General features: G+C 30.5%; 2 protein-coding genes across 2 annotated transcripts in view; one reads left to right on the top strand and one right to left on the bottom strand.

Annotated features, from left to right (window-relative positions):
- Positions 1-25,233, bottom strand: part of LOC143200986 (follicle-stimulating hormone receptor) — a 233,562-nt gene that overhangs the window by 102,177 nt on the left and 106,152 nt on the right. The window lies entirely within an intron of this gene.
- Positions 1-25,233, top strand: part of LOC143200983 (rifampicin phosphotransferase) — an 84,374-nt gene that overhangs the window by 14,902 nt on the left and 44,239 nt on the right. Inside the window, exons 4-9 of the mRNA XM_076411798.1 lie at positions 11,367-11,505; positions 13,919-14,090; positions 16,308-16,418; positions 16,483-16,561; positions 18,498-18,643; positions 22,977-23,101. Coding sequence (XP_076267913.1) covers positions 11,367-11,505; positions 13,919-14,090; positions 16,308-16,418; positions 16,483-16,561; positions 18,498-18,643; positions 22,977-23,101 — 772 coding nt within the window. The remainder of the gene's footprint in view (positions 1-11,366; positions 11,506-13,918; positions 14,091-16,307; positions 16,419-16,482; positions 16,562-18,497; positions 18,644-22,976; positions 23,102-25,233) is intronic.

Below are 25,233 nucleotides of genomic sequence, written 5' to 3'. Positions count from 1 at the left end.
AAATACAACACGCTATTTGCAAAGACAATGGCGTGTACAGCCTACTATTCCTACTCCTCTGCAATCCCCCAGAAAGCGACTCTGTACAAAATGCTAATTCGTCCAGTCTGCCTCTACGGAGCACATATGTGGTACAGGTATGTCTCTGAGAGACAACTTGCACTACTCCAAGTATTCCAATCCAAAATTCCGCGCGTTACTCAATGCCCCATGGTTTATGAGGAACGTCAGCACTCACCTGGAATCAGGAATACCGTTTATGCAGAATTTCACAAACATGCTCAATATAATGTTCTCCATAGGCGTCTGAGAACACGACAACACCTTGGTTAAATCCCTACCGATCCACAAACTTCGGTAGTAAACCAACTACGACAATCCCAGTAGTATACCAGCGTCTCTGTCGCCCGCAAAATACTCACTATCCCGAATCTTAAGCGACATCAGCAAAAGACCATTTGGTTCTTGCTGGTCATCTTAGAATAAGAAGAAAAAAAGCTAATCTACCATCAGTTGAAAATGTTGGTGGCCGATCGAAGCGTGGCAAATATGTTATATTGACCTATTGCACTCGATCCTATAAAAGAAAGGACTTGAAATTGAATGGCAAAGCGAAAACCACACGCAAATTTGCACTAGATGCGGATGTGACACAGTTGGCAAAAAAGATGGAATGAAGATGGAGATATTTTAGTATTTCGTAAATTGTTGGCGGCCAATTAAGGTAGACTAAAATTGTGAATTTTTTATTTCTAACTAAAAATAATTATCGCTGTTAAAATATTTGTCCACTTTGTTATAGATATACATATATACATACATTTATCAGTTGTTTTAATAAAATGTTTATTATATAAATTACTTAAATCACATTCCTTAAGTCGTAATATGAAAAGATGAATGTGAACTACATTTAGTTCGAATTAGTGCACATTAACGAACGTTTGCTGTATTTTTAAAGCACAATTGAGATAATCTGTCAAAATCAAGTACTAAACATAAACTAAATGACAGATGACCGATGATGAGATGGCAACGAAAATAATTTTTAACAGATGTTAGACTTTAAACCGGCCTTTCCTTTTGGTACATGACCTATTCCCGATCCTTGTGTGAGGCAATGAATAGTGTAATACCCATTAAAAATAGGATACGATATGCAGAAAGTAATTTTCAGAATAGCGCAGGCGCACAATCGGCTATATTGTGCTTCCTTTCTCTTGCCACAATATGCACAATAGGCCATTTGAAAATTTACTGTTCATCGAATGAAAATAACAACAAATTTAGAATATTCATATCTTGGGATGCATTAATAACTTTATAAAAATAATAATCAAATTGTTATGTTATTCTTAGAATTCTAACATACGTTAGTTTTAAAATATGGAAAGTACGGATTGTAACGTTAAATTTTTAAAAGTTAAAATAATTTTGTAACTAAACATTTTCAAGTATATCAAATAGAAGTTAATATGTGGCAAAATTTAGGTAATTATAACTTTTATATACATTTTGTTGTAATTAACCATCAGTTCGTTTTAGGCTATTAAATGTACAACACGTTAACCAAAAGTTAGATAGTCAGTTCAGTAGTCAATTCATTAATGACATTTACCTAAATCGTGATTTATTTGAGAACGATTTATTTTTTCTTTTATAAGTGAAATGTTGTTGGAATTTGTTGATGGAAAGTTAAATTAGAATAAGAGAAGAAATCAGATAAGATTTTGTAAGATGCAGGAATATTGGGGAACGATACTTTGAAAAGATCAAATTTAGAATAGAGTGGAATCGAATAAACAAATCATATAACTGCTACTCTGAAGGTGGGGCAGTGAAACAAAGAAGAAAAAAAGAATATATTTTTATTAAAAAAACATAAGTAAATAAGTTATTGTTTTGTAAAAATAATGATTAGTGGACAATTTTTTCAGGTGAAAAGTACGATGACGTAAAAGAAGAAGATTTTGCTTTGAGATGACAACTCTGTCAATTATTAAAATTTGCATATAATTCCATAGTTAAATATTGCATTTATATATATATATATATATATATATATACATATATATATATATATATATATATATATATATATATATATATATATATATATATATTCGATTTTTGAAAGGTAGTATGTAAAATTACAATATTTTAAACAAAAAATAATGACAGATTCTCATATTACTATTTTTAATAATATTTATATGAGTTCCCAGTACGTAAGGAAAAGTATTAACACTTCAAACACATGTTTAATTACAACTTTCCAATTTCATGGAGCTAAATTTCTCTATCACGGAACGATATACAAAGAAAAATAGACTAAAATTGAAATAATTAAATAGAAAAAAGAAACGTTCACATAATAAGATAATATTATATATAATATGTATTTTTCTGAGAGGACGCAATCTAATATTTCCATTTCAGAGCAGAAAAACCTATTTCTGCGGCCTATTTCTTTTATTCGCAATATTATTACAGAAAATTTACGCTCGAAATATAACAATTCTTATTTTATTGTGATTTTATTTAAGAAACGCATGAGAGCGTTCATGCTACCAACTTAGACGTTATTAGATAAAAACTCCTACGTTAATTTTTTCGGAAAGTTGAACAATAACTTACTCGTATATTCTTATGTGAAAACCCGTTTAATCTAAATATCAACAAACGCCACTTTATGATATTTTCAACCAACTTCGAATAAGGAGGAGGAATATGTTCGACGATTTTTCCGTTAATTGCGAACCGATTTTAAAAACTCATTTTTTATTCGAAATAGTGCACTTTCGAGGTGGTCCAATTGGAAACAAATCGGGATCTGTTGGCGGGAAGGGGGAAATCGAGGGAATAACATTTCAAATGCAAATACAATTTTTGCAAAAATTAAAATTTTTTTATCTAAAATGGTCAGATATTTGTGTATATTATTGCTGAACTGATGTGACGAAAAATCAGAAATAGTTCAGTGTAAAAGCCAGTCAATTTGCTTTCTAAGGTAAAATTTTATCATACGAGACGTCATAGAAATACTGGTGGCAATTGTTTCCATGGTGTATCAGTTAGAACGTTAAGCTCACACGCAAGAGTTTTTGTTAAAGTTTTGTTCCAAAATTTGTCCAATCACCTAGACTAGGTAGCGGACCCCGGGGCCTAAAGCTTTCCTCATTTTCAATTATTATTTCTTTATTCCTGTTTTTCTTCTACGGGCTGCACTTTTACTTGGGCTATCCATTGTATTACTTAATAAAATAACTGCGTAATTTTAGTAAATACCTAACACTAAAAAGAGAAAAATAAAATGATTTAACAAAATAATTGAACCGGCTTATGTACACGTACATAATAATCGTTATGATAACTAAATCAGAATAAACAAAAATCTTATTTAACCTATCTACTACACGTATTTTATATTCAACTATATACACACAATTTAGTTTAATACCTACCTAAACCTATTTACCTATTTACAATAATATATTCACGACTACCAACTGATCAATATAAAGTTGGTTCAGTGCCTAAACAATAGAAAAATAGTAGTATAATATTGTGACATATATACAAAATTAAATTACAATCTAAACTATTCTAATTTGTTGCCCTTACTTTGAATGAATATAATTAATATCTTATAGAATTCTCTCAACATTCTCAATACAGTTTTTCAAACTACAAAAAGCTTGTATAATAAGCCGGGAAAGAAGAAATTTCGTAAAAATGTTTGACGATGATTTGGCTGTAATAATCAGGTCTTGCTTCCTTTTGTTCTACTGTTTATTACACGAGATGTACTTTAATGAACTAGTTGATTTGAGATCGCTGTTTGGTCGCTACTTTAATCCATAAAATAAAATAGCTTTTAACTACATAATACATTTTTGTATATATAAATATATATATATATATATATATATATATATATATATATACACAAAAATGTTTTTTCATAATTGTATGCATTTCAAATTGTATGCAAATTTCTATATATATATTCCCATATTATATTTCTATGAGTACGAAATATAGGAGCTAGACAATAAGCCAGAATACGACAGTCAACTACACATTCGTCAACAAAAAACTGGTGATTGTACGCAGTATTATATTTTGTAAATGTATAGTACTTATTTACATTTATTACCTATTTAGTATTTAGTAACTGATACCTGGTATTATTTTATATGTTCACTGTAATAAAATATAATTAATATTAGCTGAAGCCGGCTTTGTTGGCGCAATGGATAAGGCGACAGGACGGTCCCTCTATTGTTGCGATAGTAGCGGGTTCGAATCCTGCTGGGCTATGGATGTACTTTATGTTTGTGATTCTAATTGTAAATGTCTTTATAGGCAATAGTGGAAAATCCGAAAAGGAATAATCATCCCAGTCGCGCCAGTAGCCTGGCTGGGTAAGAACAGATATCTTCTCGGATGGTCCCTAACTTGGTTACTGGCCAGTGGGTAGGCTTAATGCCGAGGACCATTGTTCGGAGCCAACGTTAAACTGTAGGTCTATTCCACATAAACCCACTTTTGCAAAAATGTGGTAACTATTAGTAGTTGAAGTAATATTGTAAATAAATAAATAGGTTTAGGTAGGTACTAAGCTAAATTGTGTGTGTATATAGTAGAATATAAAATACGGGTATTGGATAGGTTAAATAAGGTTTTTATTTATATTATATATAAAATTTTCATATCACATGTTCGTTCCCATACTCCTCCGAAACGGCTTGATCGTTTCTAATGAAAAGTTGTATGCATATTCAGTCTTTCTGAGTATCAGCTACTTTTCCATACTTCCTGTCATTATTCAAACCACTAAGTGATAAGGGGTGTCCAACGCAATTAAAAAAATTATTATGTGGCATAAAAAATACCTAAATACAGTCCTAGATTTTCACTTTTTCGACAGAGTTTTTGAACTCACTAAATTTGCCAGGCATACCACCGCATAACTTACAATTGAAGGTTGGATCTTCAATTATTTTGCTTCGTAATTTGAACCCGCCACGCCCGCTGTGCAATGGTACGCGATTAGTCATTAAAAAAATTATGGAAAATGTTATCGAACCCATCATTTTAAATGAAGACTTTCGAGGTGAAAATATATTAATACCACGAATACCTATTATACCCACATATGTGCCAATTCAATTTAAGCGTATTCATCAATTTCCGATTAGATTGGCATTTACAATGACTATTAATAAATCCCAAGGCCAAACAATGTCTGTTTGTGGCTTAGATTTGAGCGCACCGTATTTTTCTCACGAACATTTATACATTGTATGCTCTCGAGTGGGTAAACCAATAAGTTGTTTGTATTAGCTAAAGACGGGCTAACAAAAAGTATTGTTCACGCCGTAGCATTAAGAGATTAATATTATGTAATAAATTAATGATATAAATAACTATTACTTAAAATAAATTATAATAACTTAAAAAAATATATATTTTGATGATATTCGCTCATCAGCGCCCCATGACTTTTTCACTCATATACCAGATCCCTACACACTTAAAATAAGTTAGTTATTTTTACTACACTAGAAATTCTCCAGAAATTATTTACATGATAAAATAACGCTTGCTGGGTCAGCTAGTTTTTATATAGTTATTACAACGATTACACAATAATATACTTTAAACATATTTTACTTTAAACCCTTTTTTTGTGTTACAAATCTAAGTTTGATTATTTTTTACTTTTTAGTGAGTTCCTTGTTTATTTTTTGAGGTCGTTTACATTTTTTTTTGTTAAAAATATTTTACAAAAGCATTACGCCGTTGAAACTAATTTCATTAAAATTATATTAGATTTCGGATTCAACCTATGTCAAAACTTCACGAAAATGCCTACAGTCGTTCGCGAATGTTTGATACATTCCATTAAGAAGCTGCGCCTGCTGCTGATTTGATTTGCATAAATTTATATTTACATTTGATTTCTCTAATTTGCTTGTTCAAGAAGCCAGAACAAAATACAGGCGCACATATGTACACACAAACTAAATTAATATCAATCTAATATTAACTCCCCGAAATTATCAGGAATTAGTTAACTCAATCTTAATCTCAAAACTTATTGATGCTTCTCCCAATAATAATTTATCTCTTAAAATTAAATGAATTTAATCTGTAATTTCATGGTCTACTTGTATCAGTTATATTTTCTTAAAGTATCAATAAATAATTCGAAGGTTATAAAATAGTTTATTTTATTATAATTTAGTTTAAAATTTATTTTTAATGTATGTCGTTTCCATATATATCTCGTATAACAAACAGTAAAAGAAATGGAAGCAAGACCTGATGATGGAAAATGAGATACTGCCGAAACACCGTCAAACTTTTTTACGAAATTACTTTTTTTTCCATTTCATTATATAAACTTTACATAGTTTGAAAGAATATATTAAATATAGTGTTGAGATAGAATTCTATAACATATTTAATAGATTCTAAATAGACAAGTATTCAAATAGTTAAGATCATTAGCATAGGAAAGAAAAGCCATAGATGGCCGAATTGTACCGAAAAAAAGAGTCAAGACCAAAAACCTTAATTATTTTAAAAAACCTTTATCTACAGTTCCTGGGCTGAAAACACATCAAGATAATATCTTTAGGTATTTAAAACATGATGCTTAAAATAAATTCTGCTAGTTTTTCCTGGTCCATCCAAGTTCATCTTAGAATGTACTCGATCAAAATAGGATAAGAGATATTAATGGAAAAGCACATGCAAATAAGTAAATTGCAAAAATATGAACATGCCTTTCGGGGAAATAATCACTTCTCACAAGTCACAAGACTTTGAAAAAACGAAAATATGGATTAGAAGGGGGAATAATTATTTGAAATAAATTGATAATAAAATTATTAATAGCAATATCTTTCTAAAACCATCAATGAATGGATTAATCATGTCAAATTGTTAAGAGATTAACTTCAAGAATATTTTAGCCGGTTGGCGCAGTAGTAAAGGCAACAGGACGGTCCAGCTACTTTCGCGATGACCGCGGGTTCGAATCCTGCTGGGACCTGGTCATAAATTTATGATTGTGATTGTCCTTGGGAAAGAGTGTAAAACCGACAAGGAAAATGATCCCAGTCGCGTCGGTAACCAGGCTGGGTAAGACCGGATTTGAGATGATTTCTAAGTTTTCCACTCACTAGTAGGTAGGCTTAATGCCGAGAACCGTGGTTCGGAGTCCATGTTAAACTGTAGGTTCTATCCAGATAAACGTTCATTAGTAAAAACAAGACTTTAATTGAAAATGAAAACACTTTGGTTCAGTTTCATTTTATTGCGTTTAAAAAAAATTATTGGATTGGCACAAAGTACACTGCCGATTTGTTCACGTTCCAATCTAATTGAAAGCTTTTAATACAAATATGTCTTTACAATCTGTTCAGAAAATAAAATTGCCATAATATATATATATATATATATATATATATATATATATATATATATATATATATATATATATATATATATATATGATATAGCGAGTAAAACAATTTACAGAATAGGGAAAGCAGTACAAGTAAAAATAATATATAGACGAGTCTGGGATAAGAAATGTATGTCAGAGCAAAAATAATAGACCTTTACAGAAAACATAGAAAAATTCTAAACGTAAAAGATAATTTTATTTGTACTATACATACAAGAAAATGATCGTGCAAATCAGGAAATGATAAAGAATGGAGAGTAAATAGTAACAGAAAGTCAAATAACCCAATCAAATGCCTTCGTGGGTCTTGGTATGGCAATTTAAACAAACGAATAAAATACCTCGAGAAGATGATTACAGTGCCATCTAGTTAGTAAACGCCGCGAGACAATTTTCCAAGATAGCCTATAAAGTTAAATCTCTATTATCATTCTGTGTTCCGAAGCTTCACTGGAACTGGACCACTTCAATACCATAAAATACCGAGAAAATATTTCTATTTTTCACCCCTTAAAGCTAACATGTCATTTTTTCAAGACGCACAGCCATAATAAAATTTTCGCTTATGTTACGTGAGTTGGAAGATGTTGCAAGTTTGGTGGGTTCGGGACCTATTACTGAATCTCGCGAGAGTGAGGGACCATTATTTAGGTGATAGCACGGACGCCAGATTTTTGTTGATGGGCCTTGTAGAGAATGAAGCATCTATCACACATTTTATGTAGAGCGAGTTCTAATGGGTTTAAGAGTTTCCAACAAAATACTATACACTCAGGGGCAATATGGGGATTTTATTATTGAAGATTTCGAAACGTTAAAGGTTAAATTATTAAGTGTATACAGGTGAAGTAGTTATGTTAATATTGGAGGTGGCAATTTTTATACTGAAGTGTGCTGGATTTGAATATGCCACAGTATAAACCATCAGTACTATTTTAATTTTGTATTAGTAGGCAGTAAAATACTTCCTAAATAGAAATAAATGGAAATAGTTAGATTTTACACTTAGCCTTGAAGGTTGTGTATAGCGTTGGGAACTTTCGACTGAAATTGACTATCGACTGTTTAGTAATTGACTACTTTTTACTATCGACTATTTCAGTCGTATAGTTTATTTATATTTTAGTTACTATTTTCGATTGTTCTAGTTTCATTCAAGTGATTTTTAACATTAAAAAAAACTTTTTTTAATAACAAAAAAAATTGCCTAATTTAGGCTTATATAGATTCAAATGTAATATACATAATTTTATGATTTTTTTGGCAGTTTGCTTGTAAATAACCACATATTGTATATTAATATAGCAACATTTTGAAGACTATTTTTTCACTATTTTTCAAGATTATTAATTTAATAGGACAAAAAGATTAAAATTGTGAAGGATAAAGTAATTTTAACTGTTTTTATGGCAATAATGGATAATATTTTATTTGACTGACCTTTTAAGTATTTTGATTGTTAACACTTCTTTCCTAAAATCTTGAAAATTGAACTTATACTCGAAAGGTTCAAAAAATTGCATCCATTCGAAACGATTAATGTTGTTTTCACAGTAGCCGATAAATTTCGTAAAGATAATTATAACGGTAATAATATTAACGTAATATAACGAATACAATTGAAGAATAAAACGTAAAATAGACTGAAATATAATCTACCAGACTAGACATGTAAACCGAACAATATATTTACGTCGTATTTTTTTACACAGTAGCAATGTTTCCAACATGCAGCAAGACGCCGTATTTTGCATGATGTCCATATTATTTTGTTCCAATATATATTGTTCCAAATTTTCTCAATAACTGCCATTTTAATGTTAAAAAACAACTAGTCTACATGCAAGCACCTAATATAAATATGCAATCAGCAATTTTTTATTTGAATTGCGACCAACCATAATTTTAAAAATAATATTTCTTGCATGCAAGTTAATCATACTAATAAAATAACTGTAAAAATAAAACTAGACTAGTTTTTGTAGTCATAACATAATCTTAATGTAAAACAAACATAAATAACTTTATACTTAGTGCAAGAGCTGCTGTTTTATTACCTATAAAGTTCTACGCGAACGTACATGTACAATTCGCGGCAGGGACACGTTATTATCTTTATAAATGTCCAAGTAAAATAAATGACCAGTTTTAGAAAGTTTTTCATTTATTTTCCCTGATTATTTTCGCTTGAAGTGTCCCCATCCGTATTTTTATGTTTCATGGTCAGTCCGGTCACAACTATGTGAAAGTAAATAAAAATATGAAAGAATTTTATTTTATTTTATAATCTTTAAACCGAATGCTCTATATCAAATTAAAATTAACGTTTATTTTTAAGGTCTTTATTTCTTTAATGTTAATTACTATTAATTTAACATCAATAAAAACTACATTTAGCTTAATATTGAGGCAGGCACATTTAGGCATTCATAGATTGGGAAAATAAGTTTGAAAGAAACAAAGGAGAAGACATTTTATAGGTTATTCTGAAATAAAAGTAACAAAAGAAAGTCATAAAACAATAAGAATAATTCAAGCCATATATGGGATACGAGGCTGTAAAATTAAAGCTTAAACACATTTTTTTTTATAATATGTATAGGGTGAAATAATAAATAATATTAGAATAAAAATAACGTAGAAATGTCAAAAGCAGCTTCTTGGTTACTGTTAGGATAAGACGATAGTTCGGACTACCCGTAGAAAACATGTAACCCGGTACTATGGAAGCACGAAAAGCAAGAGTAAAATTATAATTATGATGATGAGAGAAAGAAAATGAGAATAATTACAAAGATGGATAGCATGAGTAGCAGTAAAGTAAGAAAATGTAAAATGGTATAGAAAAATGAGGAAAACTTACTACTGATTTGGTAATACCACCACATCCATGACACACTTGTTCTAACTGTATGCAACAGTAAGTACACAAAAGGAGTTTCTAATTTTCACGCTTGATGATTGGAAGAATCTGATATGGTCCTATGAATCATCGTATACATTGTTTCCTACAAACGACCTAGTATGAAGTATTGAATAATTTATTTATAAAGAATCCCAAAAGAAGCCTACAATCCGGACTCTTTGTTTGCAGTCAAGCAAAGACGAGGTTCCACTATGATTTGGACGGCAATATCTATTCAGCTGGTCCTCTCATTCACATCACTTGCCGGTTTACTGCGAATGTATATATCGACATCTTGAATGATGAAGTTCTTATTATAACTAGTATGCCGCTACCAAACATTGCCATATCCCAAGATGATAATGCTCCCATTCACATAGCCAAAAAGATTTAGTCTTGGTTTGAGGTGCATCAGAATGTGACGAAACGTCTTCCCTGACCAGCACAATCGCCAGACCTCGACATAATTGAACCATTCTGGGGAGTCTTAGAGCAAAAGATGAGGAATAGATTTTTGTTTTCAACATCACTGAAGCAAATGGCTAATGTTTCAGTACAGGAATGGGACCACATTGCGTTGGAAACTATTCAAACCCTCTAAGAATCAATTTGGTGAAAAATGTCAGCTGTTTTAAAGGCAAATGGTGGCTCAACACTGTATTAATAAATAAATGTTGTGTTTATGTCAGGTTTTCATATTATTTTGTCCATTCCCTGTATATAATTATACTTTTATCGATATTTAATTAATTTTAATGACTAAAAATCAAGTGGATTCCATCAGATAACGTGTGCATTCCTTAAATTACCGAATGATACTTTAAGATAAAGTTCAATAAACTGCACAAATACAATTTTGTGAATCTATTATACGCTAAATTGGTTTTGATTCACCCTCACATTTTTATTGTGGCTTATCGCCAAATTCAATCTAACGAATAATTAAACTTAATTTTGATTAAATGTTTTTTTTTTCAGTGTTCGTATTATCAAAGTTTCCATGGGTGCGACCAAAAAGGGAACAGTATTAATTTAAAATTTACCGTACGCCCTAGTAAGATTGCGGAGGTAATATTATTTTTGAGATTATCTAACGGAAGAGCCTTTACGATACCCGGTAAGTTGATGAAATATTATTAATTTTATAGACATTCGTAGTTATCTTATTGCTTGGTTATCATTCTAAATTACGCTGTGTCATAATTATTTTAATATAAATAAGATTGCGTATTTTGAATTCCTTATTCCATTCCATTGTTAAAAACATTGTCTATTGACATGGTTGTCCAACACATCACGTTTCTTAGTAATAGTATAAATACTAGTTACTTAAAAGCTGCATTATTCCATAATGGAAATATTATGAAAAAATTAAACTAATCTAAAAAGTTAATAAAATACAATGAATACAACTGCGACTTCTGGGACAGTAGTAGCACCAAAAATCACTATGAAGGTAAAGATTGTTTATGGTACATCAAAAGTTAAGTTTCAACTTCTTATTTAGCAAGAAAATGTGATTCTTCTACTCTTACATATAAAACTTGGATTAAGAAAATAGGATTTTAGTTGGCCCAAAAACATAAAAAAAACTAATAAAATCAATGAATTTGGTGAAAATTTTACCGCCAAAGAGTTTGCGGCTCGGTTATATCTAAAGAAAATAATTCATGGATGTTTTAGACAGATTTAAAGCTGAAGATGTTGAGTTTTTAGTGAATGACTTCATACAAAAGTTTAAAACGATGGGATGTCTTTAAAAATACATTTCTGCATTCCCATTTTTATTTTCTCCCCTAATCTTGGAATGGCGAGTGTCGAACAAGGTGAACGCTTTCACTAGGAAATAAAATAGATAGAAGAACATTATAAAAGAAGATGGAATGCATGCTGGTTTGAATTGAAAGAGGATTTTACTAGTCACAAAAGGAAAAGTTAATATTTTGTCATTTTCTTTCGGAATATATGGTTAATTTTTTCCATTGGCTACTTAAACCTAAGCTATTTTGATTCATTGTCTATTGGTAAATATATATTGCTAGTTTTTATTAAAGTAATAACATAAATAAATAAATACGATTCAAAATTTTCGTATTCTCGTTAATCATTTGTAGTACTTTAATGTTTCATAACTTTAAAATGCTAATTATTACAAAAAAACCGTTTAAGTTTTTGGGTTCAGAAGTTAGCAAAACTTTTAAAACAATTCTTGTTTAATTAATGTGTATCCCTATCCATATCAAGCATTGATTTCGCAAGAGAACTCTGTGAGGATGGACTTGTCCGAAACGTTGCAATTTGCGTCTTTGATTATTTAATCGAATGACTTCATTTCTAATTCAAAATAGTACCAGGTTTGTGTTACTTTAGTTTGCTTCTTCGAGAGTTATTTGAAGACTCATTTGTTTATTTTTCATAAATACTCTTCCGGCAATTGAAAGGACAAAATTAAGTTTTTAGAATAATAGTGATTAGCGTTCCTAAACTTTGTGATGAGTAATGATTACAAAGAGATTATGATAAATGATGATTAATATTGTCATTAGTAGATTTACTCTTTTTGTTCAATATCCTTGTTCAAGAGTTTATTACAAGGTCCGATGTGGTCATTTCTGTACAACAACTTTTGACAACAACAACTATTTTTAACTTTAGTTTCTGACTAATATCTTTCTGACTAATATAATTGATTTATTCATGAGGTTCTTCCAAAGGGGAATAATCCTCGTATAAATTATAAGGAACTGAAACTGAACTGAACTATAAATAATACGACCTTATTCTATGGTCCAGTATTAGAAATAAAAAAATTAAGTATCGGGAAATAGTTAAATGAAGGATACGGAAGAACTTCAAGCATTAAGGATTCTGCAGACTATTTTTTTTCAGTTGTAAGTATCAATTAAGTTTTCAATACCTTTTTAGGGTTGTCATATGGCTCGGTGAACAGTTATTGTTTACATCGTGTGACCGTTATTTAGTAATGTAATATAAAATGTAGAAATAACAAGAGATGAAAGCATTGGCATCGGTGTTACCTGAAAACCAGGCTTGGGCAGTCGATAGTGGCATGTCTCAACTGAACGATAGTCAGTCACTGAATGAATGAAAGTACCCTTCAATAATCTCCCAGACAAACGTCTCGGGGTTGTCTGATATTCGTTATCGTGTACCAGTTGACGCTGCTGGCACCCCGTCCAACATCTCAACGCCCAACATAATCAACATCTGGGACTATATTTCTGGGTATTTTGTAGGCCGTTATTCCAGGATATAAAACTCGACATGTCTCAAGATCGCCTCACCTTCAACACTGTATGTCTCAGATTATCAATGAATGTAAAAAATCAACGTTGAATCATTAAATTCGGCGATGTAAACCTGCTTAAACTTGTTCACTGTACTAGCTCAATTTCCACTAGTACAATGGATCTTTTGAAAAAGTTTTATTAAATTATATATGTCTAATTATTATTATTTAGTTTTTCTCATTATAGAAATAGTTTGTAATAAGTTCAGTATTGTTTTAGGTTCCCAAAGGGTTTACTTGGCTAGCGTTAAAGAGCATCAGTGGAGAATAAACGGGTTAATAATAGAAAGTTTAGAACCCTACATTAGACTGAGAATCGTTTACAATGGACTACTGCAAGACATTTCTTGTACAAACTACCAGAAAATTGAACATGTACAATTTAATTTCATGTAAGTTGCCCTTTTATTGTTCATTATTATTTTTTTTAGTAGTTCTGTTTTTGGACGAAGAAAGCGAAACGATATTTCGGATCATTAAACCAGCAGCGCCTCGAATGGGATGTTAACTTTTAGAAAATTAGCTTGAAAAAACATAATAATTCGGCATAAAGTTTAAAGAATCGTTTCCGGTCCGATAGTTTTCCTTTTTATTTACTTTTTATCGTTAACAACTATTTTAATATCAAGAATTGATAACGTTCTTATATCGAATCTCTATAATTGTTTATTTCTTTTGAAATTTCATAATAATTATGGATTAAGGAAAAAGTAACTAGAGTTTTTTAATATTATTCAAATCTGTGATTTTATATGAATTTCAGATCCTAACCCACACATATATCCAATTGATATATGTGTCGTTTTGATCGATAAACTTTTGCCACTTTTCTGGTTAAACCATAATCCCACCCACTGTAGACCTGTAGACAGTTTTAGATTTTTGGGCAACAAATTGAGTAAAATGATTTTTATAACATCATTTTGAAGCCAGTCGGAATCAAACAGTAGTCACTAAATGTAACTAAAGATGTATGTTGTCTAACCTTGTCATGATGGAAGATAACGCCTTTCTGATACTATTTCGACCCCATTAGATGTTGAAATTATAGAGTCGAATTAATGGTTTGACCAGGTTTAAATAGTTCATTATAAACAGTTCCTTTTCAGTCTCAACCAAACACTAGAATCACCAATCATATAGGCTTTGGAATAATTTGTAAAGCCTCTATGAGCTTTGAACAGGATTTTTCCAGCATATTATTGTCGCAAGCAATTCACTCGTGATGAAGAATTTAATGAATGCATCTTGCTGAAGCCATCTGTTCAGATAAACAGAAATTACTTTTTCTAAAAATAAAAATATCGATTATATATTTTATCATGTTCGATATTATGTTGTAGGGTTTTATCATTAATGAGTACTTTAATTCTCTAACATTGCTTTCATAATTGTTCAGTTTGCTTTTATCAACATTGTCTACTATGTTCTTTTCCTGATTTATACATTAAGTAATGAGTCCAGAATACTTCTGTAATATTTAGTTATTTGGGAGTTTACATAAAATAAATAAAAAATAATTAATCAAACATTCATTTTATTTCTTTTAACGTGAGTGTACTCTTACGAGATCACCAATAACTAATTACCGATAGCGTTGGTTTATCAAGCTGATTATCTTCTTGCTATTTTCCAAAATATTTTTAAATAAAAATTAATTTTCAGTTTATTTATCAATATCCTTCTCTCATTTTATTACTCTTTTCAACAAATCAATTACGAATTATTAAATTGGAACTATTGGTTTTGTTTAATTTTGTGCTACCAATATAATACCTACCCATTTTTGTATATAATGTTTTATTTCACTCTGTTGGTTCTCAAGCAGTTCCCACTTTTATACTATCCTTAGATTCCATCTTTTAGTAATTTTTGAAATAAATATAATAACTTTATTAACTAAGAATTCATTAAATAAAACAACCAAGCGTTTTTAGTAGCTTAAGATTTTAATAGGTAGTTAATACACTATATATTAAATATAGTAACTATAATGTAATATAGCTGGAATTTTAACTCGAATATTATAACGAGTAATACCATATTTTGGTAATTATTTTAATATGCATATTTATTATATTTTGCATTATATGTATTCTCAATCAATAAGAGTGAAATTACAAGAGTTTCACGAAGTACTATACCACTATGTTAAAATAGCTTAGAAATACAAACGTTTAAGTTTCTAATAATTTTCTTAACTTTTTCACTCCTGGCGATATACTGGATTTAAATAATTTACCAACGGACCAACTAAAGAATATTGAGTTCTTATAGTACCTTGATATTGTTCCACCACTTCTAACCTCATATCTGTTTGCATAGCTCTAATTCTTCATAAATTAAAATTAGTAAATATTTTGAAGTCTTGCAAATATATTTTATATACTATTTTTAATCAACTAAAATTAATCACAGGTAAAACATTATAATATAACAACAACATGTATTTAAATTCATATAATAAAGTCAGTGATAGTATTGTTTCTTAACATTTCCCTTTATTAATTATTGAAACAAGTATACTGATACGCATACATCAATACTAAACTAAACACTTGATATAATACTTAATATCCTGACAAACCAACATTTATTTTTTATTTTAGATTCAACTCCTGCTCCAGGCCCCAATTTTATCCGGAAGACATCGATACCGATCTGTTAACCGAATCTCTGGCGACCAGCGCTTGGAAGGACGCGACTTGGAAACATTTCCTGTGAGTTGAATCCAGCCACTACAATAATTCGATTTCTTCTTAATCGAGCCACTTTCCTTTGTAGCCAAAAACAGTCTAGAGGTTATGATCAATTCGGTGCCTTGCTGGGCTTCGTTAAAGCAGATTCGATTACGGAGGAACTGGTAAGTATTTTTGCATCATTTTGATAAGAATGTTGATGAATTTACGATGCATCAACTAAAAAGTTATAAAGGAAATAATTGCGAACCAATTTCTAATGTTTACGAGGGTTGCTGTTTATATTATAAGCATTGACAAACTAAGTATTTCAGAATGTTTGACATTTAAGCACAACTTGTGTTATTTATAAAACTTTTATCGTTTTCGTGAGATGATTTTAACGACTTTCGATGTAAATTAGCAGACACTAGTGCGTCAACCAACTTACTTGACTTTTGGCGATGAAGCGCCATCCTTGACTATTGTAAAACATTGGTATAATGAATTTAAACGTGGCCGCAGTTTACTCAGCGATTAAAGTCCTGAAGGTCATCCAAAACTAGTCGCTGTGACACAAAACATCTATGACGTAACCGAAAGGGTATTGCAACATCGTCATATGACTTACAGTGAGATTGAGTCATCCTTGGTCATTAGCATGATGATCATCAATAAGATATTGCTTAAATAATTAGCTGTTAAAAAGATTTGTTCACATGGGGTCCCGCATAATTTTACGAACGCACAAAAAGATGCGCGTGTCAACTACTGCAAAGGAATGGTCAAGAAATACAATCGTGGTTCATTGAAAGCGGTTTATAGCATCTACACAAGAGACAAAACTTGGATCTATGAGCGCAAATCAGTTCGAAGATCGATCGCCTGTTTCTTCGGAATAACTGAGCATGTAGCAACCGTGACTTTAGAGCAACGTAGAACGATGCAACGTAGAATGGTACACAACCATTTGTTTGTCAGGAATACTCCATAAAATACGAAGAGCAAGCGACAACGTATGATCATCTTCATAGTAACAAAAGAAGCTCTCACTATTGGCTGAAATAGCCACCTATTTGTCTAACCAAATAGTCGAATTGATGAGTTGCTTCATCAGATTTTATTCCCAAATATCGAGAATAAATTGCGGTACCAATGTTAAGGAACCGTTGAACCGTTTTGGAGGTAGCCCAGCCAGAGTATTATGAAAATCTGTTCAAGCTCATCCAATACTATGTTTTCATTATTAGGCTCATAATATATATATATATATATATATATATATATATATATATATATATATATATATATATATATATATATATATAGCAACTTTGGTACAATATTTTATATATAAAGTTGGGGAAAAATTAATAAACACGGTGTTTCATAGTTAATTTATTCATATACATTTCAAACACTAATCCAGCCATTCTATAGAGCTCCTCACTTTTTGAAAGAAAAACTGAACCAAGTAATTCTCGCTGACCTCTTTCGAAGCTTGCTCTGCGCCATTAAAGGACTTTTATACAAACTAAAAAAAGACTAGTCTGGTGGAATAAGGTCCGCACTATTTGTTTGGTGCATCAAAATTTCTTAGTCAATCTTTATCAACTTTTCGTTTGTCACTAAAAGTCAATCTTACTGGTTGTTGATGACAGATATTCAAATTAGTAGTTAATTGATCAATTTATGAAGAACAGTTCTTTTCCTATCCCACAAAAGACTTCATTAGCATCATTTTTCTTATCATCTATAGGATTTTCATGAATCCCAAGATAATGTTGATAATAGGGAGTAGTATTAATGAGTTGACAATGTTCAAGCAACTCATGATGAAGAATTGTTTTCCAATACCACCAAAATCTCAGCGTCACCTTCCTTGACACCAATACGAAATTTACAACCCTTTTGCGGGGCTTTTTCCGAACTTTGATCGTAATATTTATCACATATTATTGTCGTATATGATGCATTTTTGATCTTTTATAATCACTCACTGCAAATGTCAGTTGGTGTCGTTTCCTTTTAGCCGAGATTCACAAGTACCATATCTAAAATCTAATAAATCAATATATTGGCAATTACATATTACATATGCATTTGTTTATTAATTTTTAGATTCTGAATCTGCCTGCTTGTAGATCCAAATACCATGGCAAAGATGACCGATATGTAGTGGAAAGGGGAATTAACATATTCCTAGCAGAAAAAAATGGTGTTCTTATTAATTTAAACTTAAAACTGTTTCATTCGGAACAGTTAATGTAAGTAAGACAACAATTGGTTTTTATTAATAATTTTACCTGTGCTTATATTGTATATATAATAATATTTTAAACTTATCCTTTGGCTGTGATAAATCAAAATAATACAATTAAATGCAAGAATTCTGCGTCCTGACTATTCTTCACTGACTCGAGTGTGTGTCACAGTATAAAAGCAATATATTTTAATAACATTATAATAATGAACATATATACATTACTTAATGCACTACTTAATCATCAAGGGCGCGTGTATATATAATTTAATTATTTTTAAAAAGGCTGGTGGGAATTCGTTGATAATGGAGAAGCACACATATTGGGTGCATTATTAGCGGTGAGACATTAGACAACTCAATGAATTTAACAATAGTTGAATAATATCTTTTATATATCAGTTATGGCGAATCTATATCTATCAAGTAATAATTATAATTGAAGTTTACTTCTTTATTTGCAATCACATTTTGTATAATCGTAATAATATTAAGAGCTTTATATTTATTGAAATGAGATGAAATGAAAAAGAAAATTAATGGAACTTCTACTTTTGCAATATATTATGTCAGATTGATTCTTTTGGATCTTCAGATTGGATTTTTCAGCAGTATGAATTTTTTTTTAATTTGTCTGTCTATCTGAACTTGGCAAAATTGGAAAGAAAAAGCTTCTTCAGAGCTTTCTTCAGATAGCTAACTGTGTCTAAGATGGAATGTTATAATTGATAAATTATACTCCATAATGTTATACTAGATAATCTTTCTATTTATTTTAATTTCAATTTCTTTCTTAGTTTTGTAAAATGTTGAATATATTAAAAAGTCATAAGTTTGTGATCACTTATATACATGTCATTCTGTGAGTTCTCGGGAATGTTTCATTGTAAAATAATTCAACACTTCCAGAACTGAATGACATAGTACAGGTTCTGTTTCTTCATATGAACGTTCATGTAAACCCCAGTTAATAAAATGAACTTTCTAAAATATAAGAAAAAGACACAAAAATTCTTGAAAAAGTTGAAAACTTGAGAGTTTTCTGTTTAATTTATTGTGACTAATAAATATATTTTTCAAAGATGTCTGTATCTTATGTGTGTACTACATTTATTATAATTTTATAGCCATTGAATTAATCTAATATGATTTAATAACTATTAGGTTTTGTAGTCTTTCTTCCTTTCCTAATATATGTAATTGTATTTAATATTCCTGTTTAGATACGTGGTTCCTTAGGGTTTATTTCAATAATTTTTTGCTTTCTTTCTCTAAATATTTTTTCCTTTGTTCCAATAATCATAAAATAACATTATAATATAGATCTGAAAATAGTTACTTCCTTTTCAAACTACATCATGTAACTAATATTATATTATTTATCAATAAATTCTTAATGTGAAAGGTGGGAAAATAGTTTACAAATATTATAGATAAAATTAATTGTAGAAAAATATCAAAAGCCTAGAATAATCAGTAGCGCAAGAACGTAAAGTGTATTAAACAGTTACCTCCCTTGTCTTACGATTCCTGATGTTTTCCTTTCTAATTAGTTGCGTTCCAATATCTGAATCGTTGATTGTTTACATAAACATCTAACTGAAAATTAGCTTCCCTAGTGAAAATTACGTTATTTAATCTACGCTCCCTATTAATAGTTCTAATATTCTTCAGCATAAGTTTTTTTAAACCCTATTAATTTTCTTTAGATGCTTATACTATTTGGAATTTGGAAGTTTAGAAATGTATTTTTTCTTTTAAAGTTAAAAGAAACTAAGTATATTTACCTATTGAGCGCCTTTGATCTGTATTAACTGAATCCAGCACTCGAAAGGTGTTTTCTTCCCTTTAAACAGTAGGACCATATCCCTCCGTTGGTTCATTGAGTATCACTTTACCCACTATTTTAATATTGGACCATTATTCTTTATTATTTAACAAGTATGTTTTAATAGTGAAAATGAAAGGGTATTTGACTGCATTATTCACTCAGTTCACTTACTGAACATTAGTTGCCGTTTATTGAATATCTGCAAGAGGTATTATAATTAATTTTTTATATTTATTTGAACTTATAATGCACATAGCCCACATATTACAACTAGAGATTTAATACAACTATTAGCAGTTTTCCTTGATACTGTCTTCGTATTGTCGCCAATTTCAAAAAAGTTAGAAATGGTTCGATGAATGGTGTTGCTCACAAAATAAATAATTTTATTGGGATGGCATCCATAAATTGCCGGAAATATTGGCAAGATGTTTAGAATGAAATGACCAATATTTTGATTTTTTTTTTCATTTTCCATGTAGTTTTTTCCGAAGACATTCTGGTCCACTTGGTAATGTTAAAAAGTCCTTGAATCTGATGGATCATATCTTTATATAGATTGGTATTTTTAAATAGTAGAATACTGGATAGTTTCTGAATAATAATCACTTTGACCAAGGAAGCATTGTGTTAAGATATTAAAAACAGTAACAAATGGTAACAACTGGATTAAAATTAATTTATCACTTTACCCACTATTTTAATATTGGAACATGAATGGTTTTGCTCACAAAATAAATAGTTTTTTTGGGATGGCATCCATAAATTGCCGGAAATATTGGCAAGATGTTTAGAATTAAAGGACCAATATTTTGATTTTTTTCTACTATGACTACTAATGACTACTTCGAGGTTTTTATTTTAACCTAATATATCTTGGTGTTTCTTTACAAACCGTTTAATTTATTATCTTCGTGGACGTCCTCATTTCTAATATACCATAGAGCGTTAAAAATGCTGCTAAAATTTCGATCATGTTATGCAACTTATTTTTGCAACTCTATAATTGCAACTCTATAATTACACACTATAGATGACAGGCTTCAAAATTTGCTTGAATAATCATATATTATGGAGTATTAATTCCTATTGTTGTCCAAGCAAGTCATATTCGTAACTTAACAAGTATTTTCTTTTTGAGCTAAGTTTCCAGTGTCATGCCCAAATATTTTACAGTTCGCGTAGAGATTTACTATAGACTTCATTATTAGTAATATTATTTTCAACTGTTTTTACTCTATTTACAGTTAGCTTAACAATGTTACTTATAATGAGCGTTTATTGCGATATTAGTAAAATAGTACATATAGTACGGGTATAGATTATGATATCATCATCATCATCACTTTTAGATACATCACTGATATAGAGTACAATACAATATTGGTCCAAAAACACTACTTTCTGCTTATCACATATTGATTATTAATTATTGATTATACAAACCCATTTTGAGGTTTATATTGATGTTTTCCGATATATCCCGCTGTTGGCTTTGGATCCAAAGATTTGAAAATTGCAATTTTGATGTCAATGACAGACTAGACCAAGAAGAATACAATCAGTACTAAAATAAAGAATTGGAAGTCTTAATAAATTAAAAGCCAAGTCCGATTCTCAAAGACCTTTGAGACAACCTAGCACATGATTAACTGCCTTCTGGCGATTACATGCAGCTTGTTGCTTGCCAAACATGAAAATAATTTTCTCTTGTGTATTGTGTATTTGAACTGATGATGAAAAGTATATCTACAGCTATTCTCACTATAAACAGCAATGAATTTATCCAGGGAAGCCATCCACATCAATACCAAAACAGAGCAAGCATGCAAAGTTATCCTTCGAGATGATGAAGAAAAAACCAACATCCTTCTTTTTACAAGGCAGCGCCATGTAGTCGGAAAGATAAAAAATAAAGAGAATAAAATTCTAAATAAACTATAATGGATTATAAAACGCATTCAAATAACCATAAACTTGCCTGTAAGCAAAAACGTATTCAATATATTCGCAAAATATTTTTTAAGTAGTGTTAAAGGGTTTTTTGGTGGTACTGGGTTATCTTTATATATGTCTATCTTTCAAAATAATGGGAATTTGAGTAGTTGAGTAGCTCAAGAAGTTGAGCAACGTCTAGAAATAAAGATGAATAAATATTTTTTTCGTGAGTCAATTTCCTCAATTGCAAATCAAAAATAATTAAATACTAATGAAATTTGTAATTTATTATTGTAATACAACTATATACACACTATTTATAACGTATAATACGAATTAAAAGCAAATAATTAGCAGCGATTTCATATTATTAATGATATCGATATTAAATTAATATTTGGTGAAATTATACATCTATAAAATAATCAAAATTGAATAAATTAAATTACAATTAGCGTTTAACCGAGTTCAATGAAGTCAATTAAATCAACAGTAAATTAAATTTTATTTTAATATAGGATAGTGTTTCGCTAATTAACAGCTAATAATTGAAAGTGTAATATTCCAGCTTGAACTACGGCCACGTGATTCATAAAGACAACAGGACCGTCCCCATCACGTCGCAGGATTTGAGAATCGAACATGTCGGCAAGAACAAATCGATACCTGATTTGTTCGTGGTTCATGTAAATAGTAAGTATACATCATTCCATGATATTTGTTGCAGTACTTGTTTAAAAAGAATTTTTTAAGTCAACCCAACAGGAGGTTTGCTTCGACCACATACTAGATGGCAAATATATTTGAAATTATATCTTTTCCCTTTCTAGGGTTGAAATCAAACTTTGAGACTTTCCATGCGAAACTTCTCTAAATTAAAATTATAATGACAACCATATTATTGTTTTCAAAATCTGTCTTGAACTAAATTTTTCAAACAATTTATTTTCGATATCCGTCAAAATGATTATTATATTATTGACATCAGAATCAAAAAATAAAGCATAGGAGATAACTTAAAGGATGTACTTGGTCTTACGCATCATGTACATTTGTAACGTCGAGCTAAAGCCTCACCGACAGGATTCACTTTTCTGTACGTGTCATTTCGTCAAAGTATTATTAAAAAAAAGATATTAAGGAAAAAATATTTAGGAAAAGGACCAAAGACACAACAATGTTATTCTGCAGCATGACAACGTTCGACTGCATGTTGCAAAACCGGTGAAAACATACTTGAAAACATTCAAATAGGAAGTGTTACCTTACTCGCGGTATTTTCCAGACCTTGCTCCTTCTGATTACTATTTGTTTCGACCTATGAGTCGTGACCAGTCCGACCAGCGCCTCACTTATTATCGAATCTCAAAAAATACATCTTTCTCTCGAGATTACTGAGAGATTATTACGAGATATCCTAAACTGCCTGGAAAAGGAGAAAAGGTAGCGGCTATCGATGGACAATACTTTGAGTTAAATACATTGTACCGGTTTCTCGCAATAACGCTTCAACTATAAAAAGAAACTCAATTTCAAACTAATTTATAGGCCTAATAATTAAGTAATCTTTGGGGGGTTACTTATTGAGCCTTGAGATTGTGTCTTGAAACTACAAAACCGGTCTCAACTTGTCGGCTTCTCGGAATTAATAGCCACTTGCACGTATTTTGTTTTGCAATATTGATTGATTTCAGGAAACTATTGTTAAACAACTTAATCTGTTACTATACTATGGTCTAGATAGGTAAAATAACAGTTGATACCCTTTAGAATTATTGAATTTCCAGATGTTTATGGACATTAATTATGTAATCTTACAAGTTGAATTTAAGGAATTCATTACTTCTCTTGTTTGATTTATGTGCTTCAGCTAAACTAAACACTTTTAGAAGCTTATGTTGATGTTCTGTCGTATTGTACATGTTGAGTTTTGGCTTCAACCATTTAAAAGTGTTAAGTTTGGTGTTAACGAGAAAAGACGTCCTCAAGAATCAAATCAGTCCAAATACAAAGAGCTATCATATTAGCCGAAAACCCAGGTTAGGTTCTCAAAGATCAGGAATAGTGTGTAACGGACGCAAAGTAATCATATTTCTTTGTCATTATATTGCAAAATTTGTGAAGGACACACTATTACAGCTCGAATGAGAACTTTTGCCTTCTTCTGATTGAACTTCACTGATTACTACTTCCTCAGATCGATTATCCCACGATTTCTCTGCCACTTCATTTCAAAATTCTGAAGTACCAAAATTGTTGGATCAATATCATTGATTGGATCACTACCAACCCAATATCGTTTCCTGGACACGGTATCACAATGTTGCCAGAAATTGATTATGCCCATTTTTCTCAATAAACGACTTCTTACAGCAAAAACAAAATAGATGTTAGCATCTAATATATTAAAACCGACTCTGAGACTATTACGGTTGTTAGAAATACACATAAAATATAAAATCAAGCATAAATAAAAGTTATAAAAAATGCATTCAGTGTATTAACACAACTTCTATAATTAGCATAATGTTATAATTAACGTAATAAACCATAACCACTTTTAAATACCAGGTGTACCAGTGTAGAGTCATTCCCTGTTTTTCAAACAGATGTCGCTAGGCATAAGTATTCAATGTTATGACTTGACACATATGCCATGTTATTCTACTAACATCAAACATCAGAGTGCTGATGTCGATATGCAACACAGAGAACCTTTTAGTAGGACGAAAAAGTTTGAAGTTGCGAAACTACAAGAGCTATTAGCTGAAAACCCAACTTAAAACTAATTGGCCGAAAACAAAAATAGGGAAAATCCAAAAGAT

This window comes from Rhynchophorus ferrugineus, unplaced genomic scaffold, assembly GCF_030347505.1.
Source record: "Rhynchophorus ferrugineus isolate W39M unplaced genomic scaffold, kcgeb_rfMv2 rfM8, whole genome shotgun sequence".
NCBI classification, from domain to species: domain Eukaryota; kingdom Metazoa; phylum Arthropoda; class Insecta; order Coleoptera; family Curculionidae; genus Rhynchophorus; species Rhynchophorus ferrugineus.
The sequence above is the reverse complement of the archived record's forward strand: the minus strand, read 5'-3'. Positions and strand labels throughout refer to the sequence as shown.